General features: G+C 49.7%; 2 protein-coding genes across 2 annotated transcripts in view; both read left to right on the plus strand.

Moving 5' to 3' along the window:
* The first annotated feature begins 1,872 nt into the window (after positions 1-1,872).
* On the plus strand, positions 1,873-2,707 carry LOC103184809 (pre-B-cell leukemia transcription factor 1-like). Its single transcript, XM_007903019.2, has 2 exons — positions 1,873-2,165; positions 2,626-2,707. Exons 1-2 carry the CDS (start codon positions 1,999-2,001, stop codon positions 2,705-2,707), a joined length of 249 nt encoding a protein of 82 aa, XP_007901210.1. The 5' UTR covers positions 1,873-1,998.
* Positions 2,708-3,388: 681 nt separating this feature from the next.
* Positions 3,389-23,357, plus strand: part of LOC103184810 (pre-B-cell leukemia transcription factor 1-like) — a 43,298-nt gene continuing 23,329 nt past the window's right edge. Inside the window, exon 1 of the mRNA XM_007903020.2 lies at positions 3,389-3,419. Within this exon, the coding sequence (XP_007901211.1) occupies positions 3,389-3,419 (31 nt within the window). The remainder of the gene's footprint in view (positions 3,420-23,357) is intronic.

The raw sequence follows: 23,357 nt of genomic DNA on the forward strand, positions 1-23,357 counted from the left end.
CTCCTAATGTATAATTATAATTTATAAATCAGGAAAGTGTGTGTTTATATTGTGCGTGTGTGCATAACTCATATACTGTGTGTTTTAATTTACATTCATTCTCCAAAATTGCCCATTGCCTTTGAAAATCATTAAAAGCAATCTCTCCCTGCGCTGCCTGTGCTGGGTTATAGGGGCAGTGATTGGAGGGTGGAAATGGTATTGACTGCTGGTCTAGTGCGCAGTGTAATGTAACCTCCCCACCCCCCACCCTGCCTTTCCCTCCCCCACTGCCAGCCAGCCAGAGTCAGACACCAGACTCCCCCAGACACTGATGCCTAGAGTCCAATCAGCTCCTGTTACAGTTCAGCTCTCATACTCTCCTCCTTTTACTCTCATTTCTTAGCCCCCTCCCCCAACTCCCTCTCCCTTCCCCCACCCTCTCCTTCCCCACTCCCCGTCTCCCCCCCAACCCTTCTCCCTCTCTCCCCCCCCCATCCACCCACGCACCCCACTCCCCCTCCTTGCATTTGATACAGCGCCTTATCACGTCATAGAGACGTCTCAAATTTTGTGGGCGAAACGTGGCAGCCAATTGCGGACAGTGGTGTCCCACAAACGGTCGTGGATTGAGTCGTGAATTTTGGGGAGGGATTATGACCCCTGGAAAGCCTTCCGCCAACCGACCAGCAGCCGGGTTTCCTACATAATACTGCTAGATAAACAGAGGCGTGCGGAGTAGGTTTCGAGGCGCGAGGTTTCGCTCTGCCTGGGAATGGAACCCGGGTTCCTCTTGCTTTCCAGGCGAGCGCTCTAACCACTGCCTACTGGACATCCACCAGGATGTGGAGGGTTATTATTATTATTCTTATTCTTGTTATGGTGATAGGGTGCGTTAGCTTAATAAAGCAGCCTTCAGCTCAGTTAAGATTTGGAAAATGCCTGCGATGTGGAGAAGGAAGCGAAAGGCGTTGCATGTATGGTATATCAATGCAAGTTCCTGCATTGTTGCTTGTGTTGCTGTGTGACATCAGGGGCCTCTCAGCCCTGGGTGGTGAGAGGGAGAGAGGGGGGGGGAGTGGGGGGGGGGGGAAGAGAGAGAGAGAGAGAGGGAGGAGAGAGGGGAGGAGATCTGTCAGTTTCAGCCTGTCAGTCAGGGGGGAGGGTCGCGGGAGGGGTTTCAGAGCTCTGCAAATCTCCCCCAAAACAAAGGCAAAACAGCTTTCACATCTGGAGGGAGGGAGAGAGAGGGAGAGAGAGAGAAAAGGAAGGAAGGTAGGAGAGAGAGAGAGAGGGGGGGGGGATCACATCCCAGTGGTTAGCACCAGCATTGGCAAACCAGTCCAACAGAGCATCTCTCAAAGCAAAGTCTCCTGATCTGCTCTGCTCCCACCCTACCCCTACCCTACCCTACCCTGCCCTGCCCTGCCTGCCTTCCCTGCCCTGCCCTGCCCTGCCTGCCTTCCCTGCCCTGCCCTGCCTGCCTTCCCTGCCTTTTTGCCTACCTGGAGAGCCTTGCTTTGGGTGGGGGGGTGGGTGGGGGGTGTATTTTCTTTTGGATCTCAACTCACTCTTCTTCTCCAGAGAGAAGAAAGGGGAGTGGGGGGGTTGGTGGTGGTAGGGGGTGGTAGGGGGTGGTGGGGGGGTTGGTGGTGGTAGGGGGTGGTAGGGGTTGGTGGGGGGGTTGGGTGGAGAAAGCAATTTGCTACAAGCACAGGGTGAGTGAGTGAGTGGGACACACACACACACTGTGTGTTCTGTTTAGCAGAGAGAGAGAGGAGAGAGACAGAGTAAAGAGAGAGAGAGGGAGAGATTTGGGATCAAATCCTTGTTGGCATCTCATTATCTTCCTTCCCTCCTCACTCTCCCCCCCCCCATCACTCCCCTGGTCCAGTGAGGTCCTCCCCTCTGAGCCGTCCGTCCCTGGGCTTTGCTGTGACCTGGAGACTGCTGTCTGTGTGGGGAGGAGGGAGTGAGGGAGTGAGTGAGTTCACACTTGGCTTTTAAAGAGGCTGCAACATGCAGGATCAGCCCCGCCTGCTGTTCTCCCAGGCCGGGGGCAGTGTACCTGGGCTCCCCCCACACCTGCAGGACACAGAGGCTGAGGGCAGAAAGCAGGACATTGGAGACATCCTTCAGCACATCATGACCATCACTGACCAGAGTCTCGATGAAGCCCAGGCCAGGTGAGTGGGCAGGGAGAGACAGGGGTGGGGGGGTGGGGGTGTGTGTGTGTGGGAGAGACACAGAGAAAGATCTTCACTGACCCTAAGGGTGAGATCCTCTCTCTCTCTCTCTCTCTCTCCCTCTCCTCTCCTCTCCTCTCTCATCTTAAGATTCAAACCAAATCGAATCCCACATGAATGGAGTTTCTGTGCAGAGAGAGGCAGAGAGAGAGAGCTCAGCTGCCCCTCTCAGTGTGTAACTGTGGCATTCCCTCTTTAAAGATGAAAACAATAAGAATATCATGTAATACCAATGGAGTTTCTGTACAGGGAGAGAGAGAGAGAGAGAGAGCTCAGTCCCCCACTTATCCTAACAGTAGGATTTCCCCTCCCCTCCCCCACATTCTTTTAAGATTAAACAATTTAATATAATGTGGAGTTTGTGTGTTCCTATTGGGAATGTGTGCTGTTTTCCCTGCAGGAAACACGCTCTGAACTGCCACAGGATGAAGCCAGCCCTCTTCAGTGTCCTGTGTGAGATCAAGGAGAAAACTGGTGAGTAATGTAACTTCAGTCATTTACACTACTGCCTTAGAACATTCCTGGCTGTAACATTGCTGGGCTGGACAGGTTCCTGTGATAAACTACACCCTCTCCCCCATTTGTATGGTGCGTTTTCTGCTGCTAAGCTGCACTTTTACCCCCTATCTATCTGTCTGTCTGTCTCTCTCTCTTTGGCTCAGTCTCTTTCTCTCTTAACTAGTTCTGTAATCTGTTTCTTTCTGGTTCTGCGAGTCTCTGTCTGTATGTGTGTCTCTCTTGAAATCTTCTGATTTCTGTCTCTGTGTGTGTGTGTGTGTCTGCTTTCTGTCTCTGTGTCTCTGTCTGTGTCTGTCTGTGTTTTCTGTCTCTGTGTGTGTGTGTCTGCTTTCTGTCTCTGTGTCTGTCTGTGTTTTCTGTCTCTGTGTGTGTGTGTCTCTGCTTTCTGTCTCTGTGTCTCTATGTGTCTGTCTCTGCATTCTGTCTGTGTGTCTCTATGTGTCTGTCTCTGTTTTCTGTGTGTGTGTGTCTCTATGTGTTTGTCTCTGCTTTCTGTCTCTGTGTGTGTGTGTGTGTGTCTCTGCTTTCTGTCTGTGTGTCTCCATGTGTCTGTCTCTGTTTTCTATCTGTGTGTGTGTGTCTTTCTCTGTCTGTCTCACTGTTAAAGCTGATGAATAACAATCACCAATGGTGGGGCAGGCAGGATGGTAGAGAAAGAGAGAAAGCCGCCAGCAGGTCTGAATGTGATTAAAAAGTTGTGTGTGAGGGAGGGGTGAGACACAAGGAGTGGGCAGGTCAGTGCAGGGGGTCACAGGAACAAATAAAGCACAACTCTCGATGCCTTTCCTCCCCCCTAAAAAAGTTGTTCTTTAAAAAAAAACACAGCTAAAAGTGTGTTTGGAAGGGGGAATATTCACTGTAGACAGTGTGTTACTGATATCTGTGTATGTTACTGATATGTGTATGTGTGCTGTATATGTTACTGATGTGTGTGTGTGTGTGTTACTGATATCTTTGTGTGTTAGTAATGCTTGGATGTCTTACTGTGTGCGCTGTGTATGTCTTTGTGTGTGCTGATGTGTGAGTTACTGGTGTTTGTATGTGAGTATGTTACTGGCGTGTGTATGCGTGCTGGTGTGTGAGTCTGTGTGTGTTTTGGGGTTTGTGATTGTGCATGTGTGTGTTTGGGTGTGTGTGTGTGTGTGTGTGTATGTGATCCATAGAGGCGTAGAGGCAGATAGATAGCGAGCTTCCAGGCTGTGCGGCTTTGGGCTTGTGGTCCTCCTTCTTATTGCTGCTTTAGTTTAGTGATCTGGTCAGTGTGTCCTTGGGGGACTGGCACGAACGGGGCAGTGATAGTAAAACCCAGCGGTGATTCACATCAATGCCAGGCTCCTTACAGTTACACATCCACACACGCGTCATCTCCTGCAGTTAACATGCGTTTCCCTTTTCCATTGGGGGGGGGGTGAGAGAACTGGTCACAGTTACACGACCCTATAAAAGACACGCACATTGTGATGGGTTTAAACCCTCTGGTGTTAAGACTACATTTCAGGCGGTTTTCTTTTCTCTCTCACTCTCTTTCAAATTGTGGCATGTGGCTCAGTGGTTGCACTCTTAGCCTCTTGAGTCAGAAGATTGTGGGTTCCCAGATTGGGGACTTGGAATCACATAGTCTAAGCTGACACTCCAATGCAGTGCTGGGGGTGTGTTGCATTGTTGGAGGTGCTGTCTTTTGGATGAGACGTTAAACCGAGGTCCTTCTGCCCATTCAATTGGACGTTAACGATCCTGTGCCACTATTGGAAAAGCGAAGGGAGTTTCTCTCTCCCGGTGTCCTGGCCAACAATCCCCCCATAATAAAATCGATCGCTTGTTTCATGTCTGTCTGTGGGACACTGCTGCCCACAAAATACAGCGTTACTACACTTTACAGTATATGCTGTGAAGCGATTTGAGGTGTCTCGATGTTGTGTTCAGGTGCTATATCAAATGTAAGGATTATTATAATAATGATTATTATTGTCATGCAATTACAGTTTAAATCACTATGGAGAGGTAATTTCTAAATGGCTTACAGTGATGGTCAGCCAGACCCAATAACACTGCCCATGTTACATATGAATGGATGTTACTTTTGTTAGTACTGTATATTTGAGCTTCCTAAAATAGCTACTTTTTTTTAGAAAGTTGATACTTTGTTCACCAGTTATTTTTAAATAAATAATGATTGTTATAATAATTATTTAATAACAATAATATGTGAGTGTTAGACACTTGGTCTGGGTGCTTGTTTCAGTGTGAGGCGCTCTGCACATGTCACGCACCGTATGTCTCTGTGTGAGGGAAAGGGGAGTGGGGGAATTGGCTCCCGGACTCCAATACCCTCTCTCTGCGTCACCTCTCTCTGTACCTGTCACACACCGTGTAACCTCTCTGCACACGTCACACAACAACAACTTACATTTATCCAGCGCCCTTCACGTGGGGTAGCGTCCTGGAACGTTTTGTAACGCGCTGTGGAACCTCGGCGGCCAAACTGACAAGTGCCTCCAATGGCCAACACGCGCTCGCAAACATCTCCCAACCTGACAGCATGGAGAATGGGGGCCAGCTCCCACCCCCTTCTCTCACTCTCTCCCCCCCTTCTCTCACTCTCTCTCCCCCCCTTCTCTCTCTCTCTCTCTCCCCCCCCTTCTCTCTCTCTCTCTCTCCCCCTTCTCTCTCTCTCTCTCCCTCCCTATTCTCTCTCCCTCTCACCCCTTCTTTCTCTCTCACCCCTTCGCGCTCTCTCTCTCTCTCCCCTCTTCCTCTCTCTCTCTCTCTCTCTCCCCCTTCTCCGCTTCAGCACCTTGGGACGTCCTTCCGACGTGAAAAGTGCTATACAAATGTAATGTTGTTGTTCTCTCTTTCCCCCTCTCTCTCTTTCTCTCCTTCCTCATTCATCAGTTTTCGCTTTAATTCTTTCTCTTCCCCTTTCATTTCCTGCTCTTTCTTTTCCCTTTCTCTATTTTTCTTCTTTCGCTTTCTTTTCTCTCTCCCCTCTCTTTCTCTATCATTTCTTTATCTCTCTTTCTTTCATCTTCTCTTCCTTACTTTATTCTTTTCTCTCATTCATTTTTCTTCCACTCCTTTTCTGCGCTCTCTTTCTCATGATTTCTCATTTTGTTGCTCTCTCAGTCACTGATTTTATCTTTTCTTCCTCTTTCTCGTTCTCTCTCTCTCTCCTTCCCTACAGTTCCATTCTGAATTGTATCTGAATTTGTGCCTTTGAAAACAATGTGTTTCATCACCAAAAACAGCATGAAATCCAATTATTTTCTGTGCTGGGAAGTGTAGAAAGCGTGTGTTGCTGTGAAATCCACTGACAACATGTAATCCACATCTTTTCAAAGCTCTTTCTCCCCTGTTTTTCACTGGGACGGGTCTTATTGGGGGGAAAAAAAACACAGCTGGGTGAGAAATAATTGGCCCCCAACCTCCTTGAGGGACGCCTCCGTGTGCTCAGTGTTTGATGAATGACACACAACACGCAGTGTGGTTTTTAATGAGCTGTGATTGTGGTGCAAGGCAAGCAGGTACTGTACAATGCAAAGGCATATCTCAGCCACTCAGGACGGGGGGGGGAGAATGGCTGCCCTTATCTCAACCCAAAGGCACTATCGTGTCATCTCTCTGGAGGGGCTGAATTTCGCCCAGGAACAATAGAAGATTATTGCAAGCGGGCGACCTGCCCTGTCAGTGGCAATCCATTTCTTAGTGGCATCTGCACTGCGCTTCTCTGCACCCGCTCCTTCTAGCTGGCTGCTGTGTGTAGATGATACCTTACTGTACAGGTTCAGTACTGTCGTGTGTGTGTGTGTGTGTGTATGTGTGTGTCAGCCTGGCTCAGAATCAGAAGGTTGTGAGTTCAAGCCCCCGCCGGGACTTGGAATCACACACTCTCAGCTGACTATGCATTGTTGGCGGTGCTGTCCTTTGACTGAGATGTTAAACCGAGGTCCCATCTCCCTGATCGGGTCAGTGTTAAAGATCCCACGGTGCGATTGGAAAAGAGAAGGCGGTTTCTCTCTCCCATGTCCTGGCTGAAAATCCCCCAGATAAAATTAGTCACTCACCCCGTGGCTGTTTGCGGGAAGTCGCTGCGCGCAGCTGTTTGCCGTGTTCGCCCACAAAATACACAGTCACTACACTTTACAGTATATCCTGTGAAGTGCTTTAAGTTGTATCGACGATGTGAAAGGGGCTATATAAAATGCAAAGATTATTATTAAGGTTGTGGGTACCCGTCCCTGGTGAGGTGGGATTTTTTCCCAGGTGAGAGCGTCGTATAGCTTAAGCTGATGCTTCAGTGCAGTGCTGGGGGCAGCACTGCATTGTCAAAGGTGCCGTCCTTCGGATGAGATGTTAAACCGAAGTCCTGTCTGTCTGTTCAGATGTATGTTAAAGATTCCGTGGTCCAATTGGAAGAGAGAAGGGAGTTTCTCTCTCTCTCCCTGTGTCCTGGCCACCGAACTCTTGCCCTGGCTCGAACCCACAACTTTCTGACTCGATGAGTTCTACCACTGAGCCAGGGTGACACGGGGCTGTACAGTATGTACAGTGGGAGTGAATGAGAGGGGTTGTTACAGTGGGAGGAGTGACTGGGAGAGATTGTCTGAGAGTTAAGTTTGTGTGGAGCTGGCAATGCTCCCTCTCTGTCAACACAAAACAAGGGCCACAATGGGAAATAAGAGGCTGGAGAGATTAGGAAATCGGAGATAAATCAGGCTTGTTCAGAATGGGTCATTTCACAGAGACAACACAAAGGCGTGTGGGTGGGGGTTGGGGGAAGGGCTCAGTCTGCACTGAGTTGGCCACGGTGAGAATAAAGGCCCTTCAGAGCTTTGGGAGCTGCTTGTGGTTATATACGAGAGGCTGAGATCATAAAAGTTAATGAACTTCAGCGACAGACACTGTAAAAGCTCCCTGTCTAGCATTGCCAGGTCAGGGGAGTTCTGCACACGCATAGCTCTGCTCTCCCTGGTGTAAGCTTTCAGTCTCACCTCAGTGGTTCAGCATCTCACTGTCAGCCAATTACACACCAACCTCCAAGTCTCAAACCCCTCACCTCAATGCTGTCCTTCACACACTCTCTCCATCTCTCTCTCTGAATCTCCCTGTCTCCCTCGTTCTCTCCTCCCTCCCTCTCTCCTCCCTCTCTCTGTCTTTTCACTCTCACTCTTGCTCTACTGAAGCGTTCTCTCACATTCTCTCCCTCTCCTCACTCTCCGCTCACCCTTCCTCCCTCTTCACTCTCTCATCACTCTCATTCCTCCCTCTCTCTACTCGGCTTTCCCTCACACTCTCACTTTTCTCTCATATTCTTGTCTCTTGTCTTCTGTCTCTTCACTTTCACTATCTCCTCACTCTCTCTCCCCCTCCTCTCTCTCCCTCTCTGCACTCTTAAAGCTGGAGCATTGATATCAATGCTCCTTTTCAATCCCATGTCACACTTGGGCAGGTATTGGAGGGAAAAGATCTGCCGGGAGATTTGGTTTCTGAATTTTCATAGTCGATGTGAATTTTTCTACCACTCGCCTTCCCATATCTTAATACTCTAATAATAATCCTTGCATTTGATACAGCACCTTATCACGTCGTTGAGACATCTCAAAGTGCTTCACAGAGTATACTACCGTAACGTGGATTGACTGTATATTTTATGAGCGAAATGTGGCAGCCAATTGTGCACAGCAGTGTCCAAAAACAGTCATGGTTTGAGTGACCACATTGTTTTGGGAACGGATTATTGCCCCCAGAAACGATACACCAATTGGGGGGGGTCTCCTTTGAAACAAAATGTCAGAATCGAACCCACCCTCTGTGATGAACTCCAATCCGATTCCTGAGCCAGGCGGGTCCAGAGTATTCCAGGGCACTGCTGATGACTTGGAAGGGCAGACCAGTCCCTGAGGGCAGCAAATCCTCTTACTCAGCTCCTGTTAACCCTGCAAGCCAAAGCCCTCATGGGTCGGGTGGTCCTCGCTGGACAAGCAGTGAGAAAGCTTGCCAGACAGCGATATTAATGGCAAGCTATGCAGTTTTAGCTGGTTAGACTCCAGCAGTTACCCCAATGCACACTCCAGGGTTCCCCAAGCCTTGGTTCTTGCCAACCTGCAGGATGTGTCTCCAGGGAGAGAGTACTCATTCCGTTCCAACAATCTATCTCTGGAATTTCCACGTGTAGGTGGGATGCATGGAATTCTCAGTTTGATACTCTTATTCACGATGATATGTTTCTGCATGGGTCATAGACACCCGGCTGACCAATAAAAAGTTCCTGGTGAGGTGGGATTTTTAACCCAAGTGAGAGCTTTGTATGATAGATTCTGCTCTGTGACTTACTGCCTAATCCTTTGTCGATCCCCATTGTCTACATCGTAAAGTCTCATTCTTCTTGAACCATCCACATTTAATCCAGTGGGGGAAGCAGTCTGGCTCAGTGGTAGCGCTTTAGCCCGTGAGTCAGAAGGTTGTGGGTTCAAGCCACACGTTGGGACTTGGATTCACATCATTTAAGCTGATGCTCCAGTGCAGTGCTGAGGTGTGCAGCACCTCGAACCCATGTGTAACTCTGTCTAGTTTGGAGACTCTGAAGCAGAGTGATGGGTTTCCGCATCTGCCTGACCAAATAACAAGCCTCTGAATCTAGGCTGTGTGGTTTAATGGGTGGTTGTTGATCGTATTACTGGGAGGAGGGAGCGAGCGAGTCTGACAGAGCGAGGGAAGTGTATTAACACGCTCAGTTGGAAATGAAAGGGCCCCAGGACAGTAACTGTATCTCTAACAACATTAATGCGTCTCCCTTAAACTGGCTCTCACAAGGCTGGTGTGCCAGTGAGCACTCACTCTCTAGATAAGCAGCAAAACACTGGTTACGGGTGGTGGGGTGGGTAATTGCTCTTTAAGTCCAACCTTCCTCTAAGCTCAGAACCCCCCCAACACCCCCCCCCCCCACCCACCACCACCACCAAGAGGTATGACCAGTCCAAGTCTGAGAGTGATATTAATAACAATAATAATCCTTGCATTTGATATAGTGCCTGATCACATTGTTGAGATGTCTCAAAGCGCTTCACGGAATATATTGTAAAATGGATTGACTGTATATTTTGTAAGCGAAACGCAGCAGCCAATTGGGCACAGCTGTGTCCCACAAACAGTCGTGGTATTGAGTGACCATATCTTTTTTTGGAGGGTTATTACTCTCGGAAAGTGATCTGCCATTCGACAAACAACCGGGTTCCTAGTTACTGCTAGATAACAGAAGCGTGTGGAGTAAGGAAACTTGCCTAAGGAAAAAGTCCATTGGTTTGTGATCTTTCCAATTGTGCAGAATTGTGGAGAATTCTTGAAGCTGGTCCTAAGTTGGAACTTGGTTTTGCCTGGTTTGCTCTGAAAAGCCCAGCTTCTAAATTAAGACTGAATTTAAGAATGTTCCATACATCACAAAGGTTGGGGGGAATTATATACCTGCTGTAAAGTGTGTATGTATGTATTTGTGTATGTGTGCTTATGTGTCTGATTCGTGTGAGGTGTGGGTGTATGTGTGTGTCTTGTGTTTGTAGGTGTGAGTATGTTTTTGTGTGTGAGTGTTTGTATGTGTGTAATAATAATAATCTCTGCGTTTGATATAGCGTCTTATCGCATCGTTAAGACATCTCAAAGCAATTTGCAGGATATACTGTAAAGTGGGTTGACTGTGTATTTTGTGTGTCTGTTTCTGTGTGAGTGTGTGATAGTGTGTCTATGTTTGTGTGTCTGTTTGTGCGTGAGAGATGGGATCAGACCTGTGATGGTCATTGACTTCACGGCTGTTTGTGGGGATATTGAAAAAAAATGGTCATCCGGGTATCTGAGCATCCAAAGCAAACTGAGAATTCCATGCATCCCATCTACACGTGGAGATTCCAGAGATAGGTTGTTGGAATGGAATCTGCGCTCTCTTTGTGGGATAAATCCTGCTTAATTTCGGAAAGTATTAGATGCAGGTCGGCAAGAGCCAAGGAGACTTTAGCTTGCAGGGTTAACAGTAGCTGAGCAGTAGGATACCCTGCCCTCAATTTGTGGGGCAAAATTGCTGTGTGAAAATTAACTGCCTTGTTCACCTGCAACATACGTAGACACTATGCTTTACATAAATCCTGTGAAGTGCTTTGAGATGTCCCCCCCCCCCCCCCCCCCCCCCGATGGGAGGACATGAGGGGATTTGATAGAGTAGATGGGGAGAAACTCTTTTCTGTGGTGGGTGGGTCGGTAACCAGAGGACCCAGATTTAAGATAATTGGCTAAAGAGGGGAGACGAGGAGAATTGTTTTTACCCCGATAGTTGTTATAGTTTGTAATGCACTGCCTGAAAGGGAGGTGGTAGCGGATTTGAAAGGGAATTGGATGTTGGATAAGAGCAGAGGAGTTGGACTAGTTAGCAGCTCTTTCAAAGAGCCGGCACAGGCAGGATGGGTCGAATGACCTTCTTTCTGTTCTGTAAGATTCTATGATTGTATGACATTAAGCGGTGAGGTGGTGGGGAGTAGTGGGAGGGGTGTCGGAGTGTGACTGGAGATAGTTTAAACCTTGTTGGGTGTTAACGAGCCTGACTGTTTGTGAAGGAAGCGAACGCCATTTAGCTAATTGCTGCCTGTGGTTAAATCGTCAGCCGGGGAATCAGAGCTGGATCAGAGCCAGGCCTCGCTGCTGTCACACACTCACTTACCGAGGCCTGCTCTCTCTCTCTCAGGTATGCTTTGTCATTTTATTGCCCCCACTCAGTGACACAGCCTCACAGTCCATCACACCAGCTCTCTGTGCAATACACTGACCCCCTGTTCCAAGAATATTAATAATAATCCTTGCATTTTATACAACGCCTTTTCACATCACTCAGACATTTCAAAGCACTTCACAGGATTTACTGTAACAATATTCCCACCACAAAAGTAAACATTTGGTCACTCAATCCCCAACTATTTGTGGGACACTGCTGTGCGCAATTAGCTGCTGTGTTTCGCCCACAAAATATACAGTCAATCCACTGCACAGTTTATCCTGTGACTCGCTTTAGGACGTCTCAACAACACGATAAGTTGCTATATCAAATGCAAGGATTATTATAATTATTGTAAAGTGGAGTGACTGTGTATTTTGTGGGTGAAACCCGACAGCCAGTTTGCGAATAGCAATGTCCACAAACAGCCATGGAGTGAATGACTAATTTCATTTGGGGGATTGTTGGCCAGGACACCAGGAGAGAGAAACTCCTTTCTCTTTTCGGATAGCGCCATGGGATCTTTACCATCCACCTGAACAGGCAGATGGGACCTTGGTTTAACATCTCAATACCCTGACCCCCCCCCCCCCCCCCCCCCCCCCCCCACACACACACACACACCTTTTGGGGAGGAAAACGGAGGGGTTAACAGAAACAGTGGTGTTCGTGATAAGATGGAGCTGGTTCTGGCCTGGTGCAAGGAGAGCTTGCTGCGAGTGGTAACAGTCCTCTCTCTCTCTCTCTCTCTCTCTGCACTGCAAGGCTTAGCAGAAATGACATAAATTAATATCCAGCACTTACAGCACCCTGTGATTAATGCGCTGGTTTCACAGAAGCTCAGTTCACCTGTCAGTTGCCAGGTAGTCGTAACAATAATGGACATTTATTCTGCTGTTGCCGGCGGCTGTGCCGAGTGGGGAGCGACTGGCTGAGACTTGGCATTGGCTTCAGTCTGAATCCAGCCGCGTCATACATCACTGAGCCCTCGGCCCGAGCCCCCGCCTGCCTTTATGAACTGCCTGTATTTTACTTTCAAGGTACATTAGATTACATGATGGATGTTCTCTTTTGATTTCCATCTCCGCTCTCTCTGAGTTAGGCAGCCAGCTCAGCTCAGCTCAGCTCAGTGTGGGACCTGCCTTATTGTTCTCTGTGTGCTGACTCCCTCCACAAATCCTGGACTTATTTGCTGTCCACTGGAACGCTGATGGCAGCAAGGGTTAGCGACCTGTGGCACTCATACACGTGCAAATGCGTGTCTGCGTGTTTATGCCTGTGCGTTTTTGTCTGTGCGCGTATTTGTTTTTCTGCGTACGTTTGGGTCTGTGTGTGTGTTTGCATGTGCTTCGCATGTGTGTGCGTTTTAGCGTGTGCGTGTTTATTTCCGAGTGTGTTGCATCTTTGCTTGGGTGGGCCAATTTTGCGTGTGCGTTTTCGCACTCCTGTATGGAATTTGGTGTGCGTGCGTTTTGGTTGGTGTGTATTTTGCTGTGTGGTTGTGTATGTGTGTGTTGGGTCAATGGAAAGTGTCACGATGATGCAGTAGGGTGCTCTCACTTGAGTTTGACTTCAGCTCTTGGCTAAAAAGATACCAATTCTCTCCTCCCCTCTCCAACTCCTTCTTCCCTCTATTGGGGACTGGTTGCAGGGGCAGCAGCGATCATCACTAAAATGCAGGCAGTTACATCATAGAGGCAGGCGAGGGCGCGGGCCAAGGGCACAGTGATGTATGACGTGGCAATTGGCACAAAATACACAGTGCTGGGGGTTTTTGCATTGTCGGAGGTGCCATCCTTTGGATGAGACCAGGGCTCCCTCTGCCTCCTTGTCCTCCTGGACCGATCACGCCAACCTCCTCCACCGCCTTTCCTCCGTCATCCACCTCAGTGGGACCGCACTCGCCTGGTTCGAGTCCTACCTCATGAACTGCCAGTAGTACATCTGCACAAACAGCTTTTCCTCCTGCTCTCACCCGGTTACCTGCGTGGTACCCTAAGGATCCATCCTTGGCCCCCTCCTATTCCCAATCTATATGCTCCCTCTTGGGGATGTCATCCGCAGACATGGGGTACACTTCCACATGTATGCGGATGACACCCAACTCTATTTTTCCACCTCACTTTGCGACCCCCAGTCCCCTGATGTTCTGTCAGTCTGCCTGTCAGATATCAGGAGCTGGATGAGCGCGAACTTCCTTCAGCTAAATGTTGACAAGACGGAATTCATACTCTTTGGCTCTCATCAACATCTAAAATCGCATGATTCTCACCTCCACCTACTTGAACTCCCCCTAAAACTCTCTGAACCCGTACGCAACCTAGGCGTCAGGTTTGACCCCCAATTATCCTGCCTCCCCCACATCCAGTCCCTCACCAGCACCGCTTTCTTCCACCTCCGCCTGTCTCTGCCAATACCTCACTCCAAAAGCAGCCATGCTGATGCTCCAGTTGGTCCATGCCTTTGTCACCTCTTGGCTGGACTATTCAAATGCCCTCCTCATAAAATCCAGGTCATCCAGAACTCTGCCTCCCGCATTCTTACCCGGACCAAAATCTGCTCCCCGATTACCCCAGTCCTTGCCAGACTGCACTGGCTGCCTGTCCCAGAGAGGATCGACTTCAAGATCCTCACTCTTGTCTTCAAATCCATCCACTCCTCTGCACCCCCCGACCTCTCTAACCTCCTCTCTCCTCACAACAGTGCCTGTTGCTCCACCGGGTCCGGTCACCTCCTTGTCCCCCGAATCATCCGCTCCACCATCGGCGGCCGTGCCTTCAGCCACTACACCCCGAGGCTCTGGAACTCCCTTCCTCACTCCCTTGCCTCGCCCCCTCTCTTCCTATTTTCGGGTCTCGGCTGAAGACCTTTCTTTTCAACCTGCCCTTTGGTCACCTTCTTCCCCCTCCCCCTGGCTCGGCCCCAGGATCTGTGAAGCCTTCTGGCGTGGAGGGCGCTATATAAATCCAAGTTGTTGTTAAATCGAGGTCCCGTCTGTCAGTTCAGGTGGACGTTAAAGATCCCATGGACTATTTGAAAAGAGAAGGGAGTTTCTCTCTCCTGGTGTCCTGGCCAACAATCCCTCAAATAAAATTGGCCACTCACTTCATTACTGTGCACAAATTGGCTACCATGTTTCACCCACAAAATCACAGCCACTTTACAGTATATTCTGTAAACTGCTTTGAGACATCTTAATGATGTGATAAGGTGCTATGTCAAATGCAAGGATTATTATTATTATTTATCCTGGGGATTGTTGGCCAGGACACAGGAAGCCACTCAAACGTACGCAGAAATAGTGTAACGGAATTTTAACAGGCAGGTGGGAGTTGGGTTTTACCACTGAGAGACGGCACCTCCGATAAGTACAACTGGAGCATCAGCCTGGACTGTGAGCTTCAAAGTCCCTGACTTTGGCTTCAAACCCACAACCTCCAGAGCCTGCAAACTGGCCTCAGTGTCTCTCCAGTGAAGCCAGGTTGTTGTTGTTGTTGTGAGGTGTTTGTAGCACAGAGCAGGCCTCAGGCACCAAAGGGTTACTTGGGTGAGATTGGGACTCGCCACATTGCTGTCAGTGCAGAGCACATTAGAGACTGAACACACCATTTACCCAACTCCTTCATGTCACTTAATACACTTTCATTTGCATAGAGCAGCCTTGGGATGATTGATTAAGATTAATGGCGTGCAGACACCTTCCCCTATAGAGGCTGCGTCTCTATCTGCTGAAGGTTGCAGTAACATTGCAGAACATGGTGGAGTCCCGGTGGGGAGGGGGAGATTGTCGTGGGGTTCAGGGAGAGGGTTGGGGAGGGAGACAGTTGAACTGCAAAATGTGAACGCCCACTGTCCACACCTAGGTTAAACCCAGCCTAGAAAAGGCAACCAACTAACCAGGTAATTCGAACAACAACAAATTAAATTTGCGTGTCCCAAGGCACGCTGGACAGTCAAGGATTTGCACCCAATACTACTACTAATAATAATAATCCTTGCATTTGATATAGCGCTTTTCACATCGGGAGGACGTCCCAAAGCGCTTCACACAACACACTGTAAAGTGAATTGACTGTATATTTGTGGGCGAACACGGCAGCCAATTGCGCACAGCAATGTCCCACAAACAGTCGTAGATTGAAAATGACCGATTTATTATTGTTTTTGGTTTTGGAGGAATTATTATTAGGCTCTGTGTGGGGTAAGGAAACTTGCCCATGGTTTCGCCCTGCCTGGAATTGAACTCGGGTCTCTCACTTGCAAAGCGAGTTGGCATCAAGGGTGGTGGAGGGCAGGGAGGGTGGGGAAGACTGACCGAAGACGCGGTCGAAGAGGAGGGTCTCGAGTTGTGACTCGAAGGAGGCAAGGGAGGGGGTCAGATGAAGAGACTGGGATGGAGCTCCAAAGAATGGGGGCAGAGAGACTGAAGTGGGGCAGGCAGGCCGGGGGACATGGAGCAGGCTGGAGCCTGCCGAGCGGAGGGAGCGGAAGACCGATATGGAGTTAGCGAGTCACAGAGGTAGGAAGGAGTAAGGTCATGGAGGGCCTTGAAGGTGAAGATGAGGATTTTGAACTCTATCCTCTGGGGGTTGGGATACCAGTGGGGTTGGGCGAGGGTGGGGGTGATAGGGTCACGGAGCCTGGTGAGGGAGAGGATGTGACCTGCATAGTCCTGTATAATCTGCGGCTTGTGGAGGGAAGAGTTGGGAAGTCTGGCGAGCAGGGAGTTAGCATAGTCAAGCGTGGATGGGATGAATGCATGGATGAGGATCTCGGAGGCCTGAGGGAAGAGGCAGTAGCGGAGTCGGGCGATGTTGCGGAGGTGGAGGAAGGCAGAGAGAGAGAGAGAGAGAGGAATAAACACACACACAATTGGGAAGAGAGGTGATTAATGGGCGTGGGGGAAAGGTGAGAAGATGGGATGAAAAGATTAATAAACTGGGGTAGGACAGGCTGGAGGGGCTGAATGGCCTCCTGTGCCTGTGTTCTGGGGGAGACGTTAAAGTAGGCCGTGTTGCTCATCAGGAGGGGGCTGTGGCCTCGCAGTGTACAAGCTCTACCTGTGTTTGACTATCTCTGTAACGGTGGTCAGTCGATTTGCGGATCGCTTTCCAGGGATAATAACCCTTTCAAAAAATGAATAAATAATGATGTGGTCACTCAATCCTCGACTGTTCGTGGGACGCTGCTGTGGGCAATTGGTTGCCGAGTTTCGCCCACAAAGTCGATTCACTTTACAGTGTATCCTGTGAAGAGCATTGAGACGTTTCAATGATGTGATAAGGCGCTACATCAGATTATTGTTATCATCGTCATCTCTGGACACACACACAGAGCTGGGGGGGGAAGGGGGGTGGCGGTCCGTGTGTCAGGCTCCCTCCCCAAGGCTGCCCGCAGCCCAGCCCTCAATTGTTACAGGGAACTGAAGCGCTCACACATACACACTGCATTCCTGTCGGGTTATCGCAGCCATTCCCAGCTCCTGAGCTGTAACACATTAACCAGAAACACAAACAAAGCGATTGACGCTGTGATCGCTCCACAGTTCGTGCTTCTCGCCAAAAATAGTTTCACTGATTTCCAGCGACTTCATAAATTCTACGCCGTTTGTACATCAGCCAAACCCAGAAATAATTAGCCAACGAGTTGCTTAAATTGTTGTGAAGAGCTCCTGTCTTACGGATGGGGGGAAGAGGGGGTGGTTGGGGGAAGGGGAATAATCGGGGCCTCCTTGGACCTATTGCAGGCTTTAAAGTGACATGTTTGGCAACGTAATGTCGGAATCGAGCCAGCCCTCATTGGGGGTCTTGTTAGTCCTGTTCCTGAGTCAGGTGCAGTACTCCAGGGCACTGTTGATGACTACACAACCCAGCCTGGCTCATCGACAGGGCGATTTGGCAGAGCAGACCAGTCACTGGGACCCGCTCAGCTCCTGTTAACCCTGTAAGCCAAAGCCCCAATGAGTAGGTCCTAGCTGGACAAGCAGCGGGAAAGCTGGCCAGACAGCACTCTCACTGACAAACTACGCTGTTTTAGCTGGTTAGACTCCAACAGTTACCCCAACACACACTCTGGGGTCCCCAAGCCTCGGCTCTTGCCAACCTGCACCTAATACTTTCCTGAATTAGGTTAACAGGATGCTTCCCTTCAGGGAGAGATTGCGCATTCCATTCCAATAAATATCTCTGGAATTTCCATTTGTAGGTGGGTTACTCTTCAGCATGGTGATGGGTTTCAGACACCCGTCTGACCAAAAAAAAGGGGTAGGGGTCAGTATCTGGTTCCCTCTGAGAACACCCCACCCCCACCTCCCTCCCCCATGAGGAAGAATGCGTCAAGTTAATGAAATATAAATAGCCTTGGAGGGATTTACACTAGCTCCTCAGAGGGGCTGGCGCAATATGTAATTAAGGATCAATTAAAAAATAATGGAGATTTCATTCAGACTCCCAGCTGACGCCAAGTACCATCAGAATGCTCGGAACTTTTCGGGATCAGCCATTATAAAGCTCCTGTCTGATGTATTTGGGCACGGAGACGCCAGGTAAAAGCTTCTTTAGCACGCTCGAGTCGCAAGCAAGATGATATCCCTCCCCCACCACCCCACGATAGTCTGTATACACTCCCCTCAGCTGTATTTCATTGGACAATGATGTATGTGTTTGTGTGTGCGTGTGTGTTTGTGTGTTACGTATAGTGTGTGTTGCAGCGTATAAATCACAGAGCAAACGACAAGGCTTATTCTGCTTGGTTTGTTTAATGGAACACGATTGCCGAGGGCAATTTGATGCCATTAGCAACCCGTTTCCTGGTTTTCAATGATCAGGTGGGAGAGACCAGTATCTATTATGTGGTCACTCTCGCCTATGAGACTGAAAGGGCTTAGGATATTCATGGAAAAAAGGGGGTAATTGTGAGAGTGGTAAGTGGGGGGCCAAAAGCATAAAGCAACACACCAAAAGCCCTCCCCGTCTTCCCATATCGACATCATCAGAACCCTTGAGATTTACAGCCTGCTCCTGCCTATGAGTCAGAAGGTTGTGGGTTCAAGCCCCACATTGGAGTCTTTGAGTTCTGAGTCAAGGCTGACACTCCAGTGCAGTGCTGGGGTTTTTTTCTTTGTCAGAGGTGCCGCCCTTTGGATGAGACGTTCAACTGAGCTCCCGTCTGCCTGTTCAAGTGGACGTTAAAGATCCCATGGCACTATTCAAAAACTGAAGGGAGTTTCTCTCTCCTGGTGTCCTGGCCAACAATCCCCCAAAATAAAATTGGTCACTCACTCCGCTGCTGTTTGTGGGACATTGCCATGCGCAACTGACTACAACAACAACAACAAGATTCCATTTATAGAGCGCCTTTCACGTCGGGAGGACGTCCCAAGGCGCTGTACAGTTGGGTCAGGACCCGAGCAGGGGGGGGGAAATGGTCAGGGTGAGGGTAGGGAAGGGAGGGAGCGAGGAGGGGTAGAGAGTCGAGAGGGGAGCTGAAGGCACAGTCAAAGAGAAAGTCTTGAGACCGGCCTTCAAGGAGGAAAGGGAGGAGGCAAGGCGAAAGCACTGGGGGATAGAGTTCCAGAGCCTCGGGGCTGAGAGGCTGAAGGCCCGGCCACCGATGGTAGGGCGGTTGGGGCGGAGGATATGGAGCAGACCGGAGACAGAGGAACGGAGGGTATGGGTAGGTAGGTAGGGGGATAGTAGGTTGGAGAGGTAGGAGGGAGCAAGGCCGTGAATGGCCTTGTAGGTGAGGATGAGGATCTTGAATTTGATCCTCTGGGGGATGGGGAGCCAGTGGAGGCGAGCGAGGGTGGGAGTGATGTGGACTACCATGTTTCACCCAGAAAATACATAGTCACTCCACTTTAATATATATCCTGTGAAGCGCTTTGAGACGTCTCAACGACGTGATAAGGTGCAATATCAAATGCAAGGATTATTATTATTGTTATTATTAATCCGCAAACTGAAACTGCTCCCCCCAGTGGTGTGTGTGAGAATGAGCATATCTGCCCCCCACTGAAAGATGGATCCAATCGTATCTTGAGACGCAGTGAATGGGGCTACATCTACATCTGGGATCGGTCTGTCACTCACTCCCCAATCCCCTTGTTTAATGTCTCCTGCACTGTTAGGACTTGCTGTTTCTTCCTACGAGACCTCTGACCATCCCCGTCCCCTGTACTGTAGTGACTGAGTCCTGGTCTATATTTAATATCTCAGTGGTATTTTGCTACCCTGTCTCCTTGCTAATGACACAGTAACACGAGGTGCTGTCTCCTTCTCCATCTACCAGACAGTAATTGGCCTCGTACCCCATTCTCAGTTAGATTCCGTCCCGCAGTGCAGAGCTCTGAGACGTTACCCTCGTGAAGGGCGCTGTATAAATGCAACCTGATGTTGAATGTTCTTGACTCCCCTCACCCTCCGATGTGACAGAATTTGGTTTGAAGCACGCTCTTCTTCTCTGATTCCTCACATTTCTATCTTGTCACCCAGCTCCTTCACTGATCTCAGCGAAGGCCGTCGCCTTTGAAGAGACATTAATCACCCTGCCGAGCTCTCGGTCTGCCTCCCACTCTCAACCTTTCTGTTTGCCTTAATAAGACTCCCCCTAATTATTACAGAGGTTGCTGCCAGGGGAGCAGGCTAGCTATTACAGGTCTGAAGCACGAACGTGACTCTTATACTGATGGAGCCGGGTAATCAATAATTCAGACCAGAGTTCTAATGGGAGAGCGCGAGTGTGTGTGTGTGTGAGAGAGCGAGCGTGTGTGAGAGAGCGAGCGTGTGTGAGAGAGCGAGCGTGTGTGAGAGAGCGAGCGTGTGTGTGAGAGCGAGCGTGTGTGTGAGAGCGAGCGTGTGTGAGAGCGAGCGTGTGTGAGAGCGAGCGTGTGTGAGAGAGCGAGCGTGTGTGTGAGAGCGAGCGTGTGTGAGAGCGAGCGTGTGTGAGAGCGAGCGTGTGTGAGAGCGCGAGCGAGTGTGTGTGTGTGCGTGTATGAGACTAGTAGTTGAAATTGCCTTTAAACCATGGCAGTTAATGGAGGGCTCGAAGGGCTGGGCTTTCTGTAGTGAGAGAGGTCAATGCGTATGGGAAATAGCTTTCGTGCTAATAATTGTGTTGGTAGGAATTAAATACAGGTTCAGTCAACAATGGTGTGCCAGGCCCCTGGCTCGTGGGCTGGGCTGCAGTTTGACAATTTTTTCTGTGTCTGTACGTCTGGTGGTAAAGCCGTTCGCGCCTTCTCTCCACCCCCCCCCCTCACTCCCCCCCAGCCCTTATCACAATACTTAATCCTCTGTCATAATGTCTCAAAGCACTGCGCGGCAGCCAATTTGCACACAGAAATGCCTCTCAAACAACAACAAATATATAGGGCAACGTCTCGGAGCGTTTAACAGTGGTGGAGCCTGACGCCGAGCCAAGGGGGAGGGAGGAGGTGACCGTAAGCACGGTCGAAGAGGAAGGTCTTCAGATCTGAAGACAGGCAACCAGGTGGCAAGGAGGAGGGATTGAGGGAGTTCTAGAGTTTTCGGGGTGTAGTGGCTGAAAGAACGACCGCCAGTGGCGGAGCGGAGGGGGCAAGGGGACAAGCAGGAGGCTGGAGCCAGCTGAACAGAGCCAGAGGTTGGTGGAGTGGGGAGTAAGCAGGTTGGAGAGGCAGGGAGGTGACAGGGAATGAACGGATTTGTAGACGAGTGTGGGGAACTTGAAATCAATCGATGGTTGAAAACAAGCATTGAGTGAGCAACCAGTTATATTTGGGGGATTGTTGGCCGGGACACTGGGAGAGAGAAGCTCCCTTGTCTCTTCCAATAGTGCCGCGGGATCTACCTGAACAGGCAGACGTGACCTCAGTTTAATGCCACACCTGAATCTCTTGACAATGCAGCGCTCTGTACCAGAACCCCCCAACGACCCCCCCTTCTCTCCCGTCTCCTGTGTGTTGTGACAGTAGCTTCTGTTTGATCTGAACATGCTCTCCGAGGCCCTATTAAAATTCCCAGAGCGACGTGCGTGTGTATCCTCAGAGTGAAGATAAAACACACAGAAACAACAGGCAGAGGCAGTGACAGGCTGACAATCGCGGCTTATCTCCCCATCAGCCTCTCTGGGCTTTGGCTTAAAGGGCCTCCGTCTGCTCGTAAAATGTCTGAAAAACCTTCTAATTAAAACCAACTTAATACAGCGCCACATTTCCCAGCGCTTCAGTCTTCACTGTGTAATTTGTGGGAGAACGTGGCAGTCAATTTCCACCCAGCGATGTCCCCCCTCCTTGAGGTTGAGGTAATCGGAGTCTCCTTGGAGTTGAACTGGCTCATTGGCAGGACTTGGGGCAGGGAGTCAATCCCACTCAGCTCCTGTTAACCCAGCAAGCTAAAGCTCAACGTGTGGGGTGGTCCTAGCTGGACAAGCAGCAGGAAAGCTTTTAGCGGTTTTAGCTGAAACCAGTAGTTGCCCCAACACACACTCTGGGTTGCCAACCTGCGCCTAATATTTTCCGGAATTAGGTAAACAGAATGAGTCCCTCCAGGGAGGGAGTGCGCATTCCATTCCAACAATTTATCTCTGGGATTTCCACATGTAGATGGGTTGCATGGAATTCTCAGCTTGGTTTGGATACTCTTTAGCAACGGTGACGGGTTTCCGCATGTGTCAAAAAACCGTGCTGACCAAACCCCCAAAAAAATATATTCGGGGGATGGTCCACCTGGAGAAACTCCCTTCTCTTTTCCAATAGTGTCAAAGGATCTTTAATATCCATCTGGGACAGATGGGGCCTCGGTTTAACGTCTCGGAAAAGCGGCTGAGAGCTCGCCTTCAATGGAGGTGTGTGTGTGTCTGTGTGTGCATGCGAGAAATTACATCTTGAAACAGGAATGGAAACTAACCTTGTCATTGAGCCATTATGACAGTGAGTCTGAAGGGCCCATAATACGTTATCACGTCAGAACGTGTTCACTAGTGTAGTAAGTAATATACACTGCTCACAGTGGTATACTGTTCTCCTTTCTAACCGGTAGTCTCCAACAACAACTTGGATTTATATAGCTCCCTCCACGCCGGATGGCGTCTCAAAGCGCTTCACAGTAACGGATCCCGGGGCCGAGCCGGGGGGAGGGGGAGGAAGGTGACCAAAGGCGCGGTCGAAAAGAAAGGTCTTCAGCAGAGACCTGAAAATAGGAAGGGAGGGAGCGAAGCGAAGGGAGGGAGGAGAGTTCCAGAGCCTCGGGGCATAATGGCTAAAGGCACGGCCGCTGATGATGGAGCGGAGGACTCGGGGGATGAGGAGGAGGCCAGACCCGGAGGAACGAAGGCAACGGGTACTGTTTTGAGGAGAGAGGAGGTCAGAGAGGTCGGGGGGTGCAGAGGAGTGCAGGGACTTGAATACAAGGGTGAGGATCTTGAAATTGTTCCTCTCTGGGATAGGCAGCCAGTGCAGTCTGGCAAGGACTGGTGTGATCGGGGAGCGGAGTTTCGAGCGGGTGAGAATGCGGGCGGCAGAGTTTTGAATGATTTGGATTTTATGGATGGTAGTCGATGGGAGACCGACCGGTGAGGAGGGCGTTAGAGTAGTCCAGCCGAGAGGTGACAAAGTCCCTGGATTTGGAGCAGGCAGACACCATCCCCCCACCACCCACCCACAACACCTCAACCGAAGGCTGACAACTTGGATAATCCTTGCATTTGATATAGCGCCTTACCTTCACAGCAGTGTCCCACAATCAGCTGTGGATTGAGTGACCAAATAATAATAATTTTTTTTGAAGGGATTTTCTCCAGAAAAATGATCTGCCAATCGACTAACAACTGGGTTCGTGCTTACTGCTAGGGAAACAGGTGTGTGGCTTAAGGAAACTTGTCCATCG

The sequence above is a fragment of the Callorhinchus milii genome, unplaced genomic scaffold (assembly GCF_018977255.1).
Source record: "Callorhinchus milii isolate IMCB2004 unplaced genomic scaffold, IMCB_Cmil_1.0 Scaffold5, whole genome shotgun sequence".
Taxonomy (NCBI): domain Eukaryota; kingdom Metazoa; phylum Chordata; class Chondrichthyes; order Chimaeriformes; family Callorhinchidae; genus Callorhinchus; species Callorhinchus milii.